At 44.4% G+C, this 24,139-nt stretch overlaps 1 protein-coding gene across 4 annotated transcripts in view; it reads left to right on the top strand.

Annotated features, from left to right (window-relative positions):
* Positions 1-24,139, top strand: part of glra2 (glycine receptor, alpha 2) — a 219,206-nt gene that overhangs the window by 61,516 nt on the left and 133,551 nt on the right. For 2 of the 4 annotated variants that reach the window (XM_055644383.1, XM_055644381.1), the window contains exons 2-3: positions 21,208-21,275; positions 21,369-21,436. In XM_055644383.1, the coding sequence (XP_055500358.1) occupies positions 21,227-21,275; positions 21,369-21,436 (117 nt within the window). In that variant the 5' untranslated portion in view covers positions 21,208-21,226. The remainder of the gene's footprint in view (positions 1-21,207; positions 21,276-21,368; positions 21,437-24,139) is intronic. The other 2 variants (XM_055644380.1, XM_055644379.1) reach the window with 2 other exon arrangements.

The following is a 24,139-nucleotide window of genomic DNA, read 5'->3' as shown; positions in this document are numbered from 1 at the left end:
GTGTCTCCCTCTCTCCTGACTTTCAGTCTGAAGAAGGGTCTTGAACAGGAACGTCACTCATCTTGGGGCAGTTGATAACAACGGGATGAAATGTAGCCATGTGGGAAAGAACTGCAGATGCTGGTTTATACCAAAGATAGACACAAATTGTTATAGTAATTCAGCAGGTTGTGCAGCATCTCTTCTTCTTCTTCTTGCGTATGGCGTGCACAGCCTAAAGTTGTAAGACAACTTGTTCTGTTTGATCTTCTGGTTGTGCACGCCAGGTTGATTGCATTCGTTGAAACAGGATGGACTGCATGAAGGTTGCAATCTCCCACCCCGGGCAGCATCTCTGGAGAAAAGGAATAGGTGATGTTTTGCGTTACAGATTTATAGATGGGTTCCGACTCGAAACGTCAACCAACCATTCCTTCTCTCCAGAGATGCTGCCTTTCCCGCTGAATTATTCCAGCATTTTGTGTCTATCCTAGCTGTTTTCTGGTTGCTCTGTGATTGTCAAAGTCTGCTAATGCACAGGTACCAGCAATTTCATTCATGAGCTGCGTGCCGACTGATATCTCTGCAGCAGCCTCTCTCTGTAGCCACATCACACACATGGCTGAGCTTCCCATTATACACCGTGAGTGCAAAGAGTTGTTTCTGCTTCAAATTAGTCATAAGGCATAGAAACATCAACTACGTATTTCTCAGCTCATGCACAACATTATAACCTGGAAAAGAGTCGGCTGTGTCATTTCATCGCATGATATACTGATCATACCGGGGCTAGACTTGACCTAGATTACATGCCGGCCAGACACAAAATGCAGGAGTAACTCAGTGGGACAGGCAGCATTCCCGGAGAGAAGGAGTGGGTGACGTTTCAGGTCGAGACCTTTCTTCCGACTCTGGACTCTGGACTAGGTCTGCAATTCAGACTTCAGCTCAGCTGTGGGATTGCTATTAACTGAGTCTAGGTTAGTTGCAAAATAATTATTATAAGTATAATAATGAATCAATGTTACCATTTGTTAGTTGAGTTACTGCAACTTCGAAAAAAATATACACTCCTTGACAAATGACAATTTGGAGTATTGCGTATGTGTTTGGAATATTATTCAGATTATTAAGTATGCCTTTGGAGTATTGCATACAGTTCTGGTCACTCCAATAGAAGAAGGATGTGGAGGCTTTGGAGAAGATGCAGAGGAGGTTTACCAGAATGGTTCCTGGGTTGGAGACTATTAGCTAAATCGAGAGCTTGTGTTGGAAGGAACTGTAGATGGTGGTTTAAACCAAACATGGACACAAAACACTGGAGTAACTCAGTGGGACAGGCTGTTTAGTTTAGAGATACAGCACAGAAACAGGCCCTTTGGCCCACCAAGCCTGCACCGACCAGCGATCCCCGCACATTAATGCTACCCTACACACAATAGGGACTATTTACATTTATACCAAGCCAATTAACCTACAAATCTGCACATCTTTGGAGTGTGAGAGGAACAAAAATCTCAGAGAAAACCCACACAGGTCACGGGGAAAACGTACAAACTCCGTACAGACAGCATCCACAGTCGTAATCGAAACCCTGGTCTCTGGTGCTGTAAGGCAGCAACTCTACCGCTGTGCCACCGTTCCGTAAATGGTGAAGGGAAGGTAGGAACCGGAAAACTGTTATATTTGCCCTAAGCCTCTGGTGATCTGGTCACAGAAAAGTCTGCCAGGAGGGTAGTGAGGGGGGAAAGGTACATCTTTGGAAAGACAATTTTACTTGTGGGCAGGTCTCCCATCTTTCAGGCCTAATTAATACTTTGTGGCGCTGAGCAAGGATCCCACTTAAAGTGGAATTTGAAAACAGATTGTAGCTTGTTGTAGTTCAACTCTCTATGAATAGCCTCTAGCTCTGCTGGAGATGCAGTGGCAATGTGCTGCACTTAAATCAGAATAGAGCCTTAAGACAGACTATCTCCTGCAACATCCCAGCTGGGGAGGCACGGTGGCACAGTGGTAGAGTTGCTGCCTTACAGCACCAGAGACCCAGGTTCAATCCTGTCTACGGGTGCTGTCTGTACGTTCTCCCCGTGAACTGCGTGGGTTTTCTCCAGGATCCCCAGTTTCCTCCCACACTCCAAAGGCGTACAGGTTTATAGGTTTATTTGTCGTCGTCGTCACAGAATATGCAAGCCCGATCTGGAGCCGCTCTAAACATGCACGCAAGGTGGACTCTGCATTGAACACTGTCTGCAGGAAAACCACAGGATGCTTACAGCCGACAAAGGTTGAACACCTGTACGAGCTGGCAGGCATCGACGAACCATCTCGAAGACGCGATTGGGCAGCTGCAGTAGAACGCTTCAATGCGGACACAGACCCCCCCTGTCACCCCTTGGACAATCACCAACGTGCCAAGAAACGCCTGAAGAGTCGGAACAGCTTCATGGAACTGGAGCTAACTGTACCAGGCACTAGAACCAAACAACAGATGGCACCAGGACACCACCTGCCATATACTACCTGGAAAGCCCTAAACTGCCTCCGCACTGAAGTGGGATGCTGCAGACTCAACCTGAAGAAATGGGGCCTCTTGGACTCTGACAAGTGCAATTGTGGAGAGGTACAGACAATGGCCCACCTACTGACTTGTGGCGGAGAGGCATGCACTGCGGGCGATCTCCGCAGAGGCACAGATGTGGCAAAGCGATAGCAGAACATCGTCTGACACACGAGCGAATGAATAGGTTCATTGACATGGTATAAGTGTAAATTGGCCCTAGTGTATGTAGGATAGTGTTAATGTGCGGGGACCGCTGTACCGCACGGACTCGATGGGATGAAGGGCCTGTTTCTGCGCTGTATCTCTAAACTTCTTCTTCTTATCGAGTCCACACGCACGATTAGAAATTGTTCAGCCAGAGCAGAACACACGTCTCGGCATCTGCACACAATGGTGTCTGCCTTGTCGCTTCTTGTGCGTGGTGGTGGAAAGATTGGTGAAAACAGGACCGCGACGTGAACCCTCTTTCCTAGACCCCATTTCTAAACTAAAAAGTAAACTATCACAAAATTGTTTGTCATAAAGCTGTAAAGCACAGAAACAGACCCTATTAGCCTAACTGCCCAACGCAGCCAAGTTGCCTATCTCAGCTAATCCTACTTCCCCACACTTGGCCCGACTCCCTCAAATACTTCCTATCCTTGTACCTGTCCAAGTGTACATGGACAGGTGCATCTACATGTCTTACTGTACTTGCGTTTGACCTGATTGTTTTCATATATAGTATTATCTGATCTGATTAGATATCATGCAAAATGAAGCTTTTCATTGTACCTCGGTGTGCGTGACAATAGTAAACAAAAAAAAATTGAGACCTTAAGGGCCTGTCCCACCCGCACGTGATTGCATGCGTCTAGCGCGGCCAAACGTGGCTGCTTGAGGCGTACGGCCCCACTTCGAACCGCCGAGGCGTATGGAGTTGTGCGGGGCTGGTCCCAACATCATACTCACCAATCAGCTGGGCAGGAGGCAGGCCGATTGAATTTGGACATCGCACGGTGTAGGGCGGTGACGTCATCACGCAATGGCACGCTGGGTGGTGACGCCATCGCACAACGCCACGTGCTAGGCGTATGCCGTCGACGTTGCGTACGATGTCAAGATGCTGCGTACGATTGTCAAGACCGCAACGCGACCCGTCGAGGCACTCGCACGCTCCTTGTAGCGTCTCCGACAGGGCCATTGCCGAGCAGGATTTTACAAGATTTTTGGAGCCCCGCCGTCGCACAACTCCAAACGTCACCCGCAGGAAACGGCCGCGCGAGGCAGCGCCTGCTCCACGTTTGACTAGACGCATGTAATCGCACTGGTGGGAGAGGACCTTGAATTGTACTCATTTATACCACCTCCTCTGGCTGCTCCTTTCTTAAATGTACCACTCTCTGTGTGAAAAGGTTGTCCCTCAGGTCCCTTTTAAATCTTTCTCCTTAAACCTGTCCTCTAGTTTCAGACCGCTTTTACCCTTGTGGAATAAACTATGGCTATTCATCCTTTCCATGCTTTTCATGATTTTATAAATCTCTACAAGGTCATCTCTCAACATCCAATGGTCCAAGGTAAAAAGTCCAAGTAAATCCAACCTCTTCTTATTACTCAGTGGTTTTTTTTTGTAAAGTTAAATGAGTAATCAGAACCTGTACTCCAAATGTGACCAATCTTGTACAGTACATTTCATGCCAACTCCTATGACTGTAAGGACTAAAAATAAAAATAAAAAGGGTCATCAAGTTGCCCCCTTTGAGGACAGCAGTAGGAGCGGCTGTTTTACAACACTCCACAGCAACTGTACACAAATTTAACACATGTATCTGATTTAAACTCGGTTGAATCTTTGCTTCCCAACAAGGAATTCCCTCTAGTGTCGAGGAGCATTCCAGGCGTCTCAAATGTAGGGTCTGAAGGGACAGGACAAGGGGGAGCAAGGTAGAACCAAGGTATTTGGAGATGGGGTTTGGTGGAGCAGGAGCAGGCAGAGTCAATGGGTCTGTCAGGGCAGTCCTTGTTGTGAATTTTGGGAAGGAGATAGAAATGGGCAATGCAGGATTGGGGGACTATAAGACTGAAGCATGAGATGGGGAGACTGCCAGATGCAATGGGATGGGTAACGGTCTGGGAGATTGTGGTCTGGTGCACATCTGCAGGGTCATGGTCAAAGGGTAGGTATGAGGATGTGTCCTAGAGCTTAAGCCACTCCTCCCTCCATGGCCTCAAACTTTGCATTACCCCAACCCTGTACTGCCTGTAGCATGAACAGTATTAACATTGAATTCAATTTTAATAACATCTCCCCCCTCCCCCCACCTCTCCCCCACTTTCTCCCACCAGTCCAAATATCTTTTCCCCTTTCTCTGCCCTTCCACCCATCTCCCATCCTTTTGTTACTCCAGCATTTTATGTCTACGTTGAATGTAAAAATAGAGGTCATCACCAGTGGATCAAAGCCTGAAATGCCAAGATTGTTCCTAGGGATATTACATTATTACATATAACTTCCTCTAGATTTTGCAGTGATGCATCATAGCTTTGCATAACTTTAAAAGCACACGATTTGGGTGCGGAGCTAAAAGCAAGTGTGCTTACGATGAATGCAAGAAAGGTTTAGCAAATTATGCTTTCCGTGTTCTGTGTGTCATATTGTATGGACTGAGATGGCACGTAGCGTGTTATGGAGTGGATGCAAAAATAAGTCACGTAACAGAAGGAGTCTATCTCTCCTTCTCCCTGACTCTCAGTCTGAAGAAGGTGCTCGACCCGAAACATCACCTATTCCTTTTCTCTTTAGATGCTGCCTGACCTGCTCCAGCATTTTGTGTCTATCTTCACGTAACATTAATATTCTGAGAGAAAAGAAAACTGGCTAAACTACATACCAAGCACAATGGAATAATCAAATTGGCAGCAAAATTGATTGAACAAATGTAGTATTTGCCAAAGTTGAAGGTACAACCTGCTAAAAATCATTTTGATGTCATGGATGTGGTCCCCCTTCCAAGTTCTCCAACCAGTCTGACTGTCCCCGATTAGATTCCATCTCTGTCTACTTGGTTGTCACCTTCTCCGAGCTAACAATAATTGATTCTACACTTTCCTTGATCTCCACCCGTCATCTCTTTTCATGTCTTGTTTTCAAAAACGTTACCCTTCCTTAGCTCAGTGTCTCCCTCTCCCTCGACTCTCAGTCTGAAGAAGGGTCTCGACCCGAAACGTCACCCATTCCTTCTCTCCAGAGATGCTGCCTGTCCCGCTGAGTTACTCTGGCATTTGGTGTCTTTCTTGTCCAAGACTACATGTTGCCTTTTGTGAAAAGAGAAACGACAGGCACTGATCAACAGTTCCTCAACAAGGAATGAAGTGAAACTTGGTTTCATGTGCCACCACTCAGTGCACAAAGGATGATTTGAAGTCTTTATCCACTTGCCATAGATAATCTGAAAACCTTCTTTCTGATATAGCCAATCATTTACGATTTAACTTGTTTGTGATCTTTATGAAACAGAGCAGTGGCAAACATGGTTTTCTTCACACTATTCCATTTCAAAACAGTGTGATGTGGTTAGTCATGATAGTTGAAGCCACCCTCGAGAAGGATGCAGGGATATTCAAAGCTCAGGGTGAATCATCACTTAACCAATTTCTTGCTGAAGTACTGAACAAACCTACACATTACCACAGGGTATATGCCTGCAAAGCCTTCTGTGAAGAGAAGACTGAAGAGCCTGTCCCACTTAGGCGGCTTTTTAGGCGAGTGCAGGAAACTCTGCGCTCGCCTCATGATCGCCACATGGTCGCTGGTGGTCTCTGGTGAGTCTCCTTCATGATCACGAGGAGTTCCCGCATTCTGGGAATTAGTCGCGGCCTCAGTATGGTCGCCGCAGATTTTTCAACACGTTGAAAATTTTTCTGCGACCAAAAATTTGTCGCCATGGAGAAAATCGATAATCCTGTAGTCGTAGGTGCAGTTGTAGTGGGGTCGCCATGTAGTTATACGTAGCCGAGATAGTCGTAGGTAGGTTTACTTAATCGCCTTTGCTGACCGGGCATTTTCATTGGCTCATTGGGGGGAGAAAAACGTAAGCACGAGTTTTCAGAACCAAGGAAAACCGACTGGTAATGTTAAATGCCCACCGTACTTCACAGCTGTGTATCTCTGGCTTATTAAAGTTGTCTGGCTTCTTAAAAGTGTCTCCACTCATTCTCCACCTCTTCTCCCCACTTCTCCCCCCTTCTATTTCTTTCTCTCCCCTGCGCTCCCCAACCCCCTCCCCCCGCCCCCTCTTTAAAAGGACTTACCGTACACTGTGCTAACCGTCTTAACCTTCCTGTTCATGTGTGTGCCTGTATCAAATGTGAATTTCAGACAGTGCTCCCCCTCTTTCCCTGGCCCCCCGCCTTTGCGATGTGTGTGTGTGTGTGCGTGTGTGTGTGTGTGTGCGTGTGTGTGTGTGTGTTCCAATCTGACACTTGCCGTTCCAATTCCCGGTTTTCCAGCGAGTGCTGCGAACTTGACAGTCGCCGGCATTCCACTGAAAAATTACCCAAGTGCGACAATCCCTTTTTTAGGCTATTTTTAGGTGACTGCTGGCGACTGTCAAAATCATAGCAAGTTGCTGAAAAATCGGCGACTGGATTCCCCTTCGACATTTAATTTGAAATAGAATCATTATTTTAACAAAAAAAAAAGCGAAGTCAGCACCTGTTTTGAAAATTTTGCAACGATCACAAAGACACTACGACTGTGCAACTGAGGAGACTACTCACGACCAAACAGGCGACACCCTGGCGACCATATGGCAACAGCCTAGTTGCCTGTGGTCACATAAAAAATCACCTAAGTGGGACAGGTCCTTGAGAACACACTTGAACCTAGTTGAGCCTCAAATGACTTCTACAGTTGCACACAGTTGAAATAAAACGTCAACATGACGCTAATCACAAAAAAGGCAGATACAAGCAAATGAGTCCGTGAAACTCTCTAGCTATTTGAATGTAGCAGTTAGGAGAGCTAGGAAACATGTCATTCTACAGCGGGTGGAGACCTCCGACCTTAATAGTAGGAGGTTGAAGATGTCCGCAACAACTCCAGCTAGAAGGTCAGGTTTTAACCTGCAAACCATGTAGGTATTAAGAATATGACAGGTACACCATTGGGTCTGCACTCTTCCCGGGAGTTCACCCTCATGTCAGTGCCCTTAATGTGGTTTGAAAATATAGTTTGGAATTGCTAAATCTGTGTTGCCTTCGGTTTGGAAATGCTAAAGCTGTGTTGCCTTTGGTTTGGAAATGCTAAAGCTGTGTTGCCTAATTAAAGTTGCCTTGCCTAATTTAAGTTGCCTTGCCTAATTAAAGTTGCCTTGCCTAATTAAAGTTGCCTTTCCTAATCGAATTTGCCTTGCCTAATCAAAGTTGCATTGCCTAATTAAAGTTGCCTTGCCTAATTAATGTTTCCTTGCCTTCTATATAATTAAAAGTCTAATCTTGACCACTTCCTGTTTGTGCTTTATATTGATTTTAGATTTTAGATTTTCTCATGAAAGTATCCAGAGAACTGGTCTCCACTGAGCTCTGAGGCAGAGAATTCCACAGACTCACAACTCTCTGTGTGAAAAAGTGTTTCCTCATCTCCATTCTAAATGGCTTACCCCTTATCTTAAACAGTGGCCCCTGGTTCTGGACCCTCCACAACATTGGGAACATGTTTACTGCCTCTCGTGTGTCAAAACCATTAATCTATATTACTAAAAGTCTGATCTTGACCACTTCCTGTGGTTCTGTATATTGATTTTAGAACAAACGCTATCACGTACGGCTGTGATTTTTGGCCATCTTACTCAGAATCCCCCTCCACTCATCAGGTGCCGAGGATTTTTCCCATTGATGAAAAATAAATGAGTTATTAGTGTTTTAAAAATGTTGAGATTCACTCTCCTGTCACTCACGCCATGAAAGCTACGCCCCTTCATGGTGGAGGGGGGGGGGGGGAGAGACTATAAAACCCAGAAGTGTGGGTGTGGCTCAGTCTCTGCAAGATGGAGAAGGGAGAGGTTATGGCTCGTTGTCTTTAGTGGCCTTGCACCCTGCTTGAAATGGTATGAAACTGCACTTGAATTTAGTGGCCTTGCACCCTGCTTGAAATGGAATTTTAAGGAATAGCTGTGAGTCAACTGCCAGCCCACCAATCGTGAGTGAGTGAGCTGCCAGCACAACAGGCTTGAGTGACTGAGCCGTCAGCCCAAGAAACCATTCGGCCCACAATGTCCATACTAGCCCTCTGGAAACCAGTCTTCAGCCCACAACACCCATACTAGTGCTCCAGAAAGCCCCCCCCCCCCCCCCCCCCCCCCCCCCCCCCCCACTGGCCACCAATATTGGAATTGGTGAATAGGTGGAATATTGCATTGGGGAATCAGCCCTCCCGTGTGATGCTGGGACCCACTTAGTCTAGTATTCTTATATGTTTCAATAAGATGCCCTCTCATCCTTCTAAAGTGTATAAGCCCAGCCGCTCCATTCTCTCAGCATATGACAGTCCCGCCATCCTGGGAATCAACCTTGTAAACCTACGCTGCACTCCCTCAATAGTAATAATGTCCTTCCTGAAATTAGGGAACCAAAACTGCACACAATACTCCAGGTGTGATCTCACTAGGGCCCGATACAACTGCAGAACGACCTCTTTGTTCTTATACTCAACTCCTCTTGTTACGAAGGTCAATATGCCATTTGCTTTCTTCACTGCCTGCTGTACCTGCATGCTTACTTTCATTGACGGATGAACAAGAACCCCAGATCCCGTTATACTTCCCCATTTCCCAACTTGACACCATTTAGATAATAATCCGCCTTCCTGTTTTTGCCACCAAAGTGGATAACCTCACATTTGTCCACATTAAATTGCATCTGCCATGCATCTTCCCACTCACCCAACCTGTCCAAATCACCCGGCATTCTCATAGCATCCTCCTCACAGTTCACACTGCCACCCAGCTTTGTGTCATCTGCAAATTTGCTAATGTTACTTTGAATCCTTTCATCTAAATCATTAATATATATTATAAATAGCTGCGGTCCCAGCACCGAGACCTGCGGTACCCCACTAGTCACTGCCTGCCATTCTGAAAGGGACCAGTTAATCCTTAGTCTTTGTTTCCTGTCTGCCAACCAATTTTCTATCCATGTCAGCACTCTACCCCCAATATCATGTGCCCTAATTTTCCCACTAATCTCGTATGTGGGACATTGTCAAATGCTTTCTGAAAGTCCAGGTGCACTGCATCCACTGGCTCTTCCTTGTCCATTTACCTAGTTATATCCTCAAAAAATTCCAGAAGATTAGTCAAGCATGATTTCTAATTCATAAATCCACGGTGACTTGGGCCGATTCTATTACTGCTATCCAAATGTGCCAATATTTCATCTTTTATTATTGACTGCAGTATTTTCCCCACCACTGATGTCAGGCTAACAGGTCCATAATTCCCTGTTTTCTCTCTCCAGCCTTTCTTAAAAAGTGGATAATATTAGCTACCCTCCAATCTACAGGAAGGAACTGATCCTGAATCTATAAAACATTGGAAAATGATCACCAATGCATCCACGATTTCTAGAGCCACCTCCTTAAGTACCCTGGGATGCAGACCATCATGTCCTGGGGATTTATCATCCTTCAGTCCCATCAGTCTAACCAACACCATTTCCTGCCTAATGTGGATTTCCTTCAGTTCCTCCCTCACCCCAGATCCCTTGGTTAGTACATCAGGAAGATTGTTTGTGTCCTCCTTAGTGAAGACGGATCCAAAGTACCTGTTCAACTCATCTGCCATTTCCTTGTTCCCCATAATAAATTCACCTTTTTCAGTCCCTTTAGATGTAAATAAAGAGAGTAAACGAGATGAAATATTTTTTGGGGGGTATGATTTGGAATAATATCCAATACTATGGAAAATTGTAGGAAAGAACTGCAGATGCTGGTTTAAATCAAAGTTAGATCACAAAATGTTGGAGTAACTCAGCGGGATGCTGATGAAGTGATTTGAGAGGTCACCCATAGATCACAGTCTGTCCGTGTTGGTAGAAATGTGTCATCCTCGTTAACAATCAGCATGGGAGCATCTGAAGGCTGTGTGCTCAGTTCCCTGCTGAACTCACACTATACGCATAACTGCGTAGCTGGTCATAGTGCGAACTCCATCGTCAATTCCACCGATGATACCACTGTTGTGGGACGAATCACTGATGGTGATGAGTCAGAGTATAGAAGTGAGATCGATCGATTGACCGAATGGTGCCAGCACAATAACCTGGCTCTCAACAACAGCAAAACCAAGGAACTGATTGTGGACGTTGGAAGAGGTAGGATAGGGACCCACAATCCCATTTATATCAACGGGACGATGGCGGAAAGAGGCAAGACCTTCTAATTCCTGGCCGTGCATTTTTCTGAAGTTCTTTCCTGGTCCCAGCACACTGATGCCATCATAAAAAAGGCACATCAGCGCCTCTAATTCCTGAGAAGATTACGGAGAGTAGGTATGTCAAGGAGGACTCTCTCGAACTTCTACAGGTGCACAGTAGAGAGCATGTTGACTGGCTGCATCGTGGCTTGGTTCGGTAACTTGAACGTCCAGGAGCAGAAAAGAATGCAGAAAGTTGTGACCACTGCCCAGTCCATCATCGGCTCTGACCTCCCCACCATCGAAGGGATCTATCGCTGTTGCTGCCTCAAAAAGTCTGCCAACATCATCAAAGACCCACACCATCCTGGCCATCCACTCATCTCTCCATTGCCATCGGGAAGAAGGTACAAGAGCTTGAAATCTGGCACATCCAGGTTCAAGAACAGCTTCTTCCCCACAGTCATCAGGCTATTAAACTCACCATCAAACAAACTCTGAACAATAACAGCCTATTGCACTTTATCTGTTTATTTATTGTGTATATACTGTATATGGTCTATGGTATATAGACACACTGAACCTTTATCTCCTGTTCTGTATTGTGTTTACTTATTCTGTTGTGCTGCAGCAAGCAAGAATTTCATTGTCCTATCTGGGACACATGCCAATAAAACTCTCTTGACTCTTGACTTGACTTGACAGGCAGCATCTCTGGAGAGAAGGAATGGTTTCGGGTCGAGACATTGCTTCTAGAAAATCTGATCATCTGGCAATGCTGAAGTTCCAAAGTTGCCGAATTATTGGAGATTTACCATATTACGTCTTAATATATTTGCGAAGATATTACACAATTAAAGGTCAATTCACGTACGTTTCATTATTTCAACGTCTCAACATCTACAAAGCTCATTAACTCTTCCGATCTGAGGGCGGTGCGGTGGCGCAGCGGTAGAGTTGCTGCCTTACAGCACTTGTAACGCCAGAGACCCGAGTTCGAACCTGAGTACGGGTGCTGTCTGTACGGAGTTCGTACGTTCTCCCCGTGACCTGCGTGGGTTTTCTCCGAGATCTTCGGTTTCCTTCCACACTCCAAAGACGTATAGGTTTTTTAGGTTAATTATCTTGGTATAAGTGAAAATTGTTCTTAGTTTGTGTAGGATAATGTCAATGCGCAGGGATCGCTGGTCGGTACAGACTAGGTGGGCTGAAGGGTCTGTTTCCACGCTGTATCTCTAAACTAAACTAAACTAAACTAAGTCTGATCATTCTGGTTATATAGCAGTGGGGTAAAACGCTACTAGTGTAAATGAGTGATTGATGTTCAGCGGTGCCTGTTTCCATTCTGTATCTGCAAATTAAACTACATTTCCTAATAAAGGAAAAATATTTGTACAATTGTATTTTTGAAATGACAAAAATGATATTGCGGACAATAATTGGCATGATTTTTGTCAAGAGCGTTGCTATTTTTGTATTCGTTTTTTTATTTTTTCTTCACAGATAATGCTTGATGACTTCACAACACTCACAAATCAATTTAGAATGCTACATTTTTGAAAGGGTTTTTCAGGTTAGGGTAAAATGTGTAATGAATATTTAAAGATGTTTGTGGAATTTTTAATCATGAATTTCTCAGGCAGGAAATTGTGTAAACTAACTGGAAAGAAGTGAAACCGTGTGTTCAGCACTGGAGAAGAACAAATGGCAATACAGGCGTAAAGAGAATAGACAATCACACCTTGTGCTTATACAAAAGTCCTGCTTGCCACTAAAGATAGACACAAAATGCTGGAGTAACTCAGCGGGACAGGCGGCATCTCTGGACAATAGACAATAGATGCAGGAGTAAGCCATTCGGTTCTTCGAGCCAGCACCGCCATTCACTGTGATCATGGCTGATCATCCACATTCAGTACTCCGTTCCTGCCTTCCCCCCATTTCCCTTGGCTCCGCTATCTTTAAGAGCTCTATCTAACTCTCTCTAGAAAGCTTCCAGAGAATTGGCCTCCACTGCCTTCTGAGGCAGAGAATTCCACAGATTCACAACTCTCTGGGTGAAAAAGCTTTTCCTCATCTCCGTTCTAAATGACCTACCCCTTATTCTTAATGGGTGATGTTTCGGATCAAGACCCTTCGTCTCTGAAGAAAGAGAATTTTCTTTCTGCTGGAGAATTCCCCAGCATTGTATGTCTATCTTCAGTGTAAACAGGCATCTGTAGTTCCTTCCTACACATTTCGGCCTCCATACCACTTGTGGATACTCAGCCTTGGAGTTATTAATGATCCCCACCCTGACATTTATGTTAACCATGCACGGTACATCAATTCTTTAAAATATATAGTCTGCTGAGAAATCCCTCTCCAAGCAGTACTAGCAGTACTTAAAGGGCAATTCTAGATTTGGCATTTTGTAATAAACTGGATTTGATTAGGGAGCTTGAGGTTAAGGAAGTAGTGAAGATAGCATGATAAAATGCAACCTGCAGTTTGAGAGGGAGAAGTTGAAATCAGATGCAAAGAAGGGCCTTCTCTCCAGAAGTGCTGCCTGCCTCGCTGAGTTACTCCAGCATTATGTTGCAGTATTACTGTTGAGTGAAGGTAACAACACAGGCATGGTGGGAGGAGGTAACTAAAGTTAGAAACATAGAAACATAGAAATTAGGTGCAGGAGTAGGCCATTCGGCCCTTCGAGCCTGCACCGCCATTCAATATGATCATGGTTGATCATCCAACTCAGTATCCCGTACCTGCCTTCTCTCCATACCCCCTGATCCCCTTAGCCACAAGGGCCACATCTAACTCCCTCTTAAATATAGCCAATGAACTGGCCTCAACTACCCTCTGTGGCAGAGAGTTCCAGAGATTCACCACTCTCTGTGTGAATAAAGTTCTTCTCATCTCGGTTTTAAAGGATTTCCCCCTTATCCTTAAGCTGTGACCCCTTGTCCTGGACTTCCCTAACATCGGGAACAATCTTCCTGCATCTAGCCTGTCCAACCCCTTAAGAATTTTGTAAGTTTCTATAAGATCCCCTCTCAATCTCCTAAATTCTAGAGTGTATAAACCAAGTCTATCCAGTCTTTCTTCATAAGACAGTCCTGACATCCCAGGAATCAGTCTGGTGAACCGTCTCTGCACTCCCTCTATGGCAATAATGTCCTTCCTCAGATTTGGAGACCAAAACTGTACGCAATACTCGAGGTGAATTTGAATCCAAGTTGATTGGAAAGGGACCCTAGCAGGAATAATGGTGGAGCAGCAATGGTAGAGGTCCCTGGGAGTAATTTGGAAGATGTAGGGTCTATTCATCCAAAAGAGGAAAGAAGATTCAAAGGGGAGAATGAGGCAATCGTGGCTGACGAAGGAAGTCAGCATAAAAGACAGCATAGAACTAAAATAAATGGCATGTAATGTTGCAAAGATTAATGGGAATCTTCAAGATTGGGAAGCTTTTAAAAACCAACAGAAGGCAACTAAAAAGGCACTGAGGGGAGAAAAGATGAATGGTAATCCAGCCAACGATATAAAATAATAATCCCCCCGCTGCCACCATGTTGTACTTCATGGTCCAGTATTTGTTATACCTTTGTTATGAATCTGGAATGACCACAAGTACATGTATTTAGGGGCTTGAAGCTGAGCATAAATCAAGGCTCTGTTTATTCACGACCATCTGGAACCAGCGTGCCCTGCCCATATTACGTCATTCCCACATATACATGTTGTTATGTGGGCAAACAAAGTTGTCCTTGTGATATAACAAGGTAGTCCTTGCAATAACACAACAGTGGATACCACAAGTTCCTTCAGATATGAAACAGGTAAATGAGAGGCAAGAGCTTAAAAATGTCGCTGGAGAAGTAGTAATGGGGAATAAAGAAATGGCAGATGAATTAAATATTTTTTGTGTCAGTATTCACAGTGATTCACATCAGCAAAGTGCCAGAGATTCAAGATAGCCAGGGGCTAGGTTGGTGGAGTTGCGATTATTAGGGAGAAGGTGCTTGGGAAGCTGAAAGGTCTGAAGGTGGATAAATTACCTGGATCAGATGGACTACAGCCCAGGGTTTTGAAAGAGGTAGCTTTAGAGACTGTGGAGGCAGTAGTCGTGATCTTCCAAGGATCACTAGAGTCACGAGTGGTTCTAGAGGACTGGAAAATTGCAAATGTTACTCCGCTGTTCAAGAAGACAACGAGACAATAGAGGGGAAACTATAGGCCAGTTAAGATTTTACTGTCCATTATTGAGGATGAAGTTTTCGAGTACGGAAACACATGATAAAAAAAGGTGAAAGTCAGCATGGTTTTCCCAAGGGGCATGACAATTCTGTTGGAATTCTTTGGGGAAGTAAATAGTGGGAAAGACAAAATATATTGTTTACTTGGATTTTCAAAAGGCCTTTGATAAGGTGCCACACATGAGGCTGCTGAACAAGATTAGAGAAAAATAAATGGCTGCCACAGAGCACAGTAAGTCCTTTAGAGAGCGCAGCCCTTTGTATTAGAGGGAAGATGCAAAGCATGGATAGAAGGTTGGCTGAATGGCAGCTCAAAGGGTGGGAATAAATGGGGGCTTTTTATGGTTGGCTGCCGATGACTAGTGGTGTTTCGCCATTGTTCATTTTGTACATTAATGATTTGGATGATGGAATTGACAGCTTTGCGGCCATGTTTGTGGATGACATGAAGGCAGGTGGTGGAGGAGGTAGTGTAGAGGCAGGAGAAAGTCTGCAGAGCACTTGGACAGGTTGGGAGAGTGGGCAAAGATGTGGCAGGTGGAATACAGTGCAGCAAAGTGCGGAGTCATGCACTTTGTTCGTAGGAATGAAGACTATTTTCTAAATGGGGAGAGGATTCAGAAATCAACGGGTGCCAAGCGACTTGGGGGTGCTGGTGCAGGATTCCCAAAAGGTTAAATTTGCAGGTTGAATCGGGAGGACTGCCCCTGTCCCACTTAGGAAACCTGAACGGAAACCTCTGGTGACCTTGCGCCCACCCAAGGTTTCCATGAGGTTCCCGGAGGTATTGGTCACTCTCCCTAATGGTCGTAAGTGGTTTCCGCGTGGTCGAGGCTTCTTCTATTTTACTTCGATTATTTCAACAAAATCAAAACCGACCTCGATTAAAAATAGGTTGCCATTTGGTCAAAGCCAGTGGAGTGGGGTTGCTATTTACTTCCAGGCAGTCGAAGGCCATCTCCTTCACTGACCGGCCATTTTGATTGGCTCATTTGAGCTTTCAGGACCTAGAAGGACCCACTGGAAGGTAAAATGCCCGCTAAATTTATTAAACTTCTTAAAACTGTCTCCTCCCCCTTTTTCTCCCCCCCACCTCCTCCCCCCCCCTTCCCCCCCCCCCCCCCTTTCCCCCCCCTTCTCCCCCCCCTTCATCCCATTCCCCTTCTCCCCCCCTTCATCCCATTCCCCTCTCTCTCTCTCCTTCTCTCTCTCCTTCTCTCTCCCCTTCTCTCCCCACCCCCCGCCGCGCTCTCTAAAGGACTTACCGTGCTCTGTGGCAGCCATTTACTTTCCTCTTCATCGCGCAGACAGCACTCCTCCGCTGTCCCTGGCCCCCACCTTCGCGATGTGTGTGTGTGTGTGCGTGTGTGTGTGTGTGTGTGTGTGAGAGTGTGTGTGGTCGGTAGCAAAGATCCTTTTGGATCTTTGGTCGGTAGATGCAGCTCACGCTTCGGTCGAGGCTTTCCAGGCGAGTGGCCAAAACCTCTGGCGACTCATGGAAACCTTGGGTGGGGCGCAAGGTCACCAGAGGTTTCCATTCAGGTTTCCTAAGTGGGGACAGGGGCATTAGGAGGACATATGTAATATTAACATTCATTTTGAGAGGACTAGAATATAAAAGCAAGGATGTAATGCTGAGGCTTTATAAAGCACTGGTCAGACAACATTTGGAGTAATACCAGCTGTCTTTTTATCTCTAGCCTTTGTGCAACCATCTCCCTAACCAAACCCCCCTCATCTAAATCAACCTATTACGTACCTAGTCTGAAGAAGGGTCTCGATCCAAAACATCACCCATTCCTTCTCTCCAGAGATGCTGCCTAACCCGCAGAGTTCCTCCAGCTTTTTATGTCTATCTTCGGTTTAAACCAGCATCAGCAGTTCCTTCCAACATATTACATACCAGACTCTGTCATGCCTCTCTTCTCTTTCATGTTTCATCCCACCCACCCCTCACACCCCCACAATCAGTCTGAAGAAGGTTCCCGACCCAAAAGTCACTTATCCATGTTCTCCAGAGATGCTGCCGAACCCGCTGAGTTATGCCAACACTTTGTGTCTTTGTTTTTCTTAGCTTATGAGAGGTCTATTCAAGAGCCTGATAACAGCAGTGAAGAAGCTGTTCTTGAACCTGGCAGTACGTGCTTTTGTGTCTTCTTCCTGACAGGAGAGGGGAGAAGGGAGAATGACTGGGGCGTGAGTGGTCTTTCATTATGATGGCTGCTTTCTCGAGGCAGCGTGAAGTGCAGTAGAATCAATGGGGAATAGACTGGTTTGCATGACAGATTGGGCTGTGTTCACAATTCTCTGCAATTTCTGCAGTCTTGGGCAGTGATTGCCCAACCAAGCTGTGATCCATCCTGATAAGTTCTTTACTGCGGCTGGGAAAAATCGTAAGTCATTAGAGATATATTCTACTTCCTTAGTTCTCTGAGGGAGTAGACTTTTTCTTGTACTTTCTTGGCTGTGGTGTCAACTAGGTTGGACAAGAACATAACGATTGAGATATTTACAGCTTGGAATTTGGGGCTCTGAACATTCTTTACTTCAAAAATATTTATGCAGATTGGTCCATGCATTCCACTCAACTTCCTGATATCAATGGCAATCTCCTTCATATTTCTAATATGGAGGCTGAGGTTGCTGTCTTGACTACATATTGTACTCATAGAGTCACACAGTATGGGAACAGGCTCTTCAGCTCAACTTGCCCATGCCAACCAAGATGCCCCATCTAAGCGAGTCCCATTTGCCTGTGTTTGGTCCATATTGTCCCTCTGAGCGCCTCCCATCCATGACCCTGTCCAAATAGCTTTTAAATACTGCAATTGTACATGTTTCAACTACTTCCTCTGCCAGCTCATGCATATACTCACCACCCTCTGTGTGAAAATGTTGAGTCTTAGGTTCTTATTAAATCTTTCCCTCACACCCTATATACCTCCATCATCTTGATTCCTCTATCCTGGGAAAAAGGCTCAGTGCATTCACCCTATCCATTCCACTCATCATTTTATATACCTCTGTATAGGATTGGTCCACAGCCTCCTGCTCTTGAAGGAATAACATCATAGCCTTCCCAACCTCTCCTCTCAAGCCCTGGTAACATCCTTGCAAATCTTTCCTGTATTATTTTCAGTGTATAAAATCATGAGAGATTGGGTAGATGCACAGAGTATCTTGCTCAGAGTAGGTGAATCAAGGACCAGAGGACATAGGTTTAAGGTGGAGGGGAAAATATTTAATAGGAATCTGAGAGGCAGCTTTTTCACACCAAGGGTGGTGGGTGTATGGAGCGAACTGCCAGAGTAGGTAGTTGAGGCAGGGACTATCGCAACGTTTAAGAGACAGTTAGATAGGTGCATGGATAGGACATGTTTAGAGGGATATGGGTCAAACGTGGACAAGTGGGACTAGTGTAGCTGGGACATGTTGGCTAGTGTGTGCATGTTGGGCTGAAGGGACTGCTTCATGTTTCAAAGCTGTATGACTATGACTCTATGAGAGGGTAGAGGACTGGGAAGGAGATGGATTGCTCTAACATGGAACTGTAGTATAGATTTAAAGGGTCATCATCCCTGCAGCAGCTATTTTATGATCCTGTTCACTTTTGGGATATTCATGATTGGAACATTTGTATCTTGGTCAGGTTATGTGCACAATTTTGATTTAAGGTATTGCAGAAGCTGGAAATTTGAAATAAGTGTGGCACGGTGGTGCAGCCAAAGCCTCACAGCCCCAGAGACTCAGATTCAGGTTCCATCAGTGTGGAGGTGTACATTCCTCCTGTTATCCAGGTTTCCTCTGGATGCTGCAGATTTTCCCCACATCCCAAACGCATGCAGGTAGCTGGCTTCATTGACCTCAGTAGATTACACCCAATGTAAAGGTGAGTACTGGGAAGAGTTGACAATAAAATGGGGGAGAAATCTTTTCAAATTGGATTAATGAAGGGTTAGTGTAAATGAGTAGCTGAAAAGCAGTGGGTCAAGGGTTTGTTTCTGTACTGTGATTCTAAACTAGCAAAAGCTGGAACGATTCAGCAGGTCAGGCAGAATATGTAGTGAGAGAATTAATGTTTCACTAACTTTTCATTGATTTGAAATGTTGAACTCTTTTTCTCTGTCCGCAGGGCCCTGCTTAGTATTTCCAAACATTTTCCATTTTTATATTCACAATAGATTGCTTACACCATTCAAATATTAAATAAAGACACTTTGCCCGTAACCTTGGTCCCCCTCGAGTGAGTCTAGTTGGTTCAAAGGGAGAAGAATATCATGAAGCATTTCTTTATGAGCAGGATGCCCACTCTGATAAGCATACAGTAGTTGACAGATGCAAGCCATTGTACAGGTGACCATGTGGTATGTAATGAATGAGGTTTGGGGAGCCTGCAAAATGTATTGCTCAGAATTGTTAATTCTGAAAGCTGGATCTGGGTTTTGTGCTGTTCACACCATCCATAGACGATTTGGAGTAAAGTATTATTTGCAATGCTACTGTTTGAACATTTGAATGCACTTGCACACATAATTGGGAGTGCAGAGATAATATTGTTAAAATGTAAGAGGCTTGTGCATGTTTTATCGGCTAATTATCTCACCAGTAATGTGCCAAGTGTATGTTAATAAAAGGCTACCTGATGAATGCTACTGAAGTATGAGACTGATGCATTGCTGATACCGATACTTCAGTTAAAACAGAACAGTTGCTGCTCTGGAATAGGAGACATAGAATTGCATTCATTAGTTCTGTGCCCCATTTTTCAAACATGGCTTGCTGGAGGCTATGGCGATCTTATGAAGTATTTGTTCCATCTTGCCTTACTTTGTCTTCACATTCTGCTGGCTTTGCTTGGTGTTCTGCCTGGTTTGAACATTGTATTAATTCAATTTGGATCTTTAGACTGAGTAATTGCATTGATGATGTCATGAAGAGTACAAATTGTTTAAAACACACAGCAAGAGGAGGGAGCTTCCCTTGATGAGCCAATTGCTTGTTTAAAGCTGCATCGCACAGGCCTGAATGCCTCGAGTTTAGTCACTAATTTGTTCCGAATTGCTTCTCCCTTCAACAATCTTCTCCCATCTCCACCGAACTGGCCACGGGAATGGGGATATTCCAATATATTTTGAGCCGAGAATCACTGTTCACTGTGCTTCCACTCCCAATTGCTGAATCAAAGTCAATAAAATGAGTAATCTCACTAACCACATTGAGTGGAGAGTATAAGTGGCCACAGCAGTGTGGCAACACTCCTTTCCCATTTGAGGCCTCACCTCACACAGATGTGATAGATTGTGGCCAATACCATGGAACAGGGCGGCACGGTGGCGCAGTGGTAGAGTTGCTGCCTTACAGCACTTGCAACAGCGGAGACCCGGGTGCGATCCTGACTGAGGGTGCTGTGGGATTTTCTCCGAGATCTTCGGTTTCCTGCCACGCTCCAAAGACGTACAGGTATGTAGGTTGATTGGCTTGTTGTAAGTGCAAATTGTCCCCAGTGCATGTAGGATAGGATTAATGTGTCGGCGCGGACTCGGCGGGCTGAAGGGCCTTGTCTCCGCACTGTGTCTCTAAACTAAACTGTGTTTCAAGAATGAACGGGGAGAAAATTGAAGAGTGGTGAAGTGGGAGTGAAGAAAAAACAACAACAAAAAAACAAGTGTGCCTTATGAAGCAATGTGGAGTGAAGTAAGAAAAAGATGCAGCAGGTTCAGGGTTGGTCATTTGTCTCTGGAGATAGTGATGAACGAGTGGTGATGCATTTAACTCAAGTGTTATTACCTCCCCCTCACCCATTCTCCCCGGCAGTCGGGTGGGACTCCCACTCATACTTTGTTCAGTTCCCTCAAAGTCAATAAAACCTTTTCAATGCCATTCCTTCTTCACAAGTGCCCGAGACAAATTTCTATCCTACAGGGTTACGGAATGTCTGATTTTGTTTCATCACTGATCGAAAATATTGCATCATGGCATTGCCCATGTACTTTCGCTGCTACAACTTGTATTGCAACATTGTCCTTGCATTTCACAGGTCCTCCAGTAAACGTTACATGCAATATTTTTATCAACAGTTTTGGCTCTGTCACGGAAACTACAATGGTAAGTGCTGATGACCACTGTCAAATAACTTGATGTCTTGTCCGGTAGCAGCTTGTCAATTTTCTTTCTTTTGTTTTACCATTCAAATTGCAGGTCCTCCTGTTAATGTTACATGCAACATATTTATCAACAGCTTTGGTTCAATAGCAGAAACAACGATGGTGAGTGGGACTGAACCTGAGGCCATCTTGTAATGAATCGCTTAGTTTGTCAGCTTACCACCAGAGCTTTGATTAACAAGTGCTCAGTAGCAAGCCATCTTACTCCAGGCTGCTCCAGAATCAAGAGCAGTGCCCTAGTTTCTGAATCACGCAGTCGGCAAACACTTGGCCTGCATGATCTGCCCACAGACTTTTCCATACTTCTGCAAGAAAAGTCCTGAAACTTAACCAGAAAGTCACATTGCCAAAACTCACTAGGTGGCTTACAAAATGTAGAAAGACTCGTGTGAAGTGGCAACAATCAGCATTAGCGCTAGGAGCCCAAGGGAAAATCCAGAACTTGTTGAATCTTCCTTTTTAAAATCCCCCTTAACGAATAAAAATTCAAGTATGCAGCCATTAAACCGTACTTTATGTACAATAGATGCAGTAATATTAAAAACTAATGTTTTATTTTTAATTGAGTTACTCATTCCGATCTGGTGACACAGTGTATCTCTCACAGAGGAGAGATTTTTTTAAAATCACTTCAGGCGTGCAGGGAGTGCGGAGTAGGTTCACAAGATTAATTCCCGGGATGGCGGGACTGTCATATGCTGAGAGAATGGAGCGGCTGGGCTTGTACACGCTGGAGTTTAGAAGGATGAGAGGATATCTTATTGAAACATATAATATTGTTAAGGGTTTGGACACGCTAGAGGCAGGAAACATGTTCCCAATGTTGGGGAAGTCCAGAACCAGGGGCCACAGTTTAAGAATAAGGGGTAAGCCATTTAGAATGGAGACGAGGAAACACTTTTTCTCACAGAGAGTTGTGAGTCTGTGGAATTCTCTGCCTCAGAGGGCGGTGGAGGCAGGTTCTCTGGATACTTTCAAGAGAGAGCAAGATAGGGCTCTTAAAGATAGCGGAGTCAGGAGATATGGGGAGAAGGCAGGAACGGGGTAGTGATTGGGGATGATCAGCCATGATCACATTGAATAGCGGTGCTGGCTCAAAGGGCCGAATGGCCTATTCCTGCACCTATTGTCTATTGTCTATGAATATACAGCACCAGAAATATGGAGTGGGCCCCACCCCTCTTCTTCAATTGCATCTATTTATAGGAAACACCCAATCTGGTGTTAAAGGGCAGAATTAGTATTGGAGGAGTTTGCAAATTTGGAGTAAAACTGGTGCAGATTTAGTTATTAAGTAAAATCATGCGTTGCTCACTCACATCCAAGTTTTCATGGTTGATTAAAGAAATGTTGTTATGCACCTATTTCATTATAACATTTCAGGATCTTTTTGTAAGGGGCAGACATTCCTGAATGTCTTTGAAATCATGCTCTTTGAAGATTAATGAATCAACCTGTCAGCACCATTTCGCTAATTAATTTCCTTTCTCCCATATTTCAATGAAGATGTTCAGCAATTTATTTTCAATAGATTAACACCTCCGTTAAAATAACAGACCGAGGGATTCCCATGGTAACATATTAGGAAGCCCTACATTAATTGGATTTTGGAAGAAGAAGATGTTGTTTCCAAATTATAGCTACTAGGCTTCTGTACATTGCACTGGCACAAGAAGAATTCTCATCACTAACCAAGAGCAATGGAATGACCATCAAATAGTGTTGTCCAATGAACCAGATATGATAAGAGAACTCGAGGTAAAGGAACTGCTTGGAGGTAGTGATCATAATATGATTAGTTTTAATCTGCAATTTGAGAAGGAGAACATTAAATCAGACAAAGGGGACTATGAAGGCATGAGAGGGGAGCTGGCCAAAGTAGACTGGAAAGGGATCCTAGCAGGAATGACGGTGGAACAGTAATGGCAGGAATTTCTGGGCATAATCTGGGCATAGTCTAGATACACTACATCTACTAGCACCCCATCATCCATTTTACTTGTCACATCCTCAAAAAATTTAAGAAGATTAGTCAACCCTTTCATAAATCCATGTTGACTTGGACTAATCCTTTTACTGCTATCCAAATGCCCCATTATTACCTCTGTATTAATTGACTCCAGCATCTTTCCCACCACCGAAGTGAGGCTAGCTGGTCTGTAATTCCCCGGTTTCTCTCTCGCTCCTTTCTTGAAAAGTGGGATAACATTAGCTATCCTCCAATCCACAGGAACTGATCCTGAATCTATAGAAGGTACACAAAAAAGCTGGAGAAACTCCAGAAACGTTGCCGATTTCCTTCGCTCCATAGATCCTGCTGCACCCGCTGAGTTTCTCCAGCTTTTTTGTGTACCTTCGATTCTCCAGCATCTGCAGTTCCTTCTTAAACACTGAATCTATACAACATTGGAAAATGACACCAATTCGTCCACTATTTCCTGGGATGCAGACCATCAGGTCCAGGAGATTTATCATCCTTCAGTCCCATTAGCCTACCCAATACTATTTCTCGCCTAATGAAAATCTCACCTATTTTCTATGTTCTAGATTTCTATGTTAAATACCTTATTTGCTGCTTACAACTATATTCCAAGATTAAATAAAATAATACCTTCTAAAATTATTAATTACATTTGTGTTGAACAGTATCTTGAAACCCATCTCACCAGAAAAAAATGATTATATGTAAACACATGAATGGCTCATACCTCTTATTTATGCAGTGACATTAATCGATTTGTTTTAAAGGAACCTCTGACTTAATACTAGCCTGGAAATTATATTAAAGGAATGAAGAGCAAATTT

The sequence above is a fragment of the Leucoraja erinacea genome, chromosome 13 (genome assembly GCF_028641065.1).
Source record: "Leucoraja erinacea ecotype New England chromosome 13, Leri_hhj_1, whole genome shotgun sequence".
Lineage (NCBI taxonomy): Eukaryota > Metazoa > Chordata > Chondrichthyes > Rajiformes > Rajidae > Leucoraja > Leucoraja erinaceus.
The sequence above is the reverse complement of the archived record's forward strand: the minus strand, read 5'-3'. Positions and strand labels throughout refer to the sequence as shown.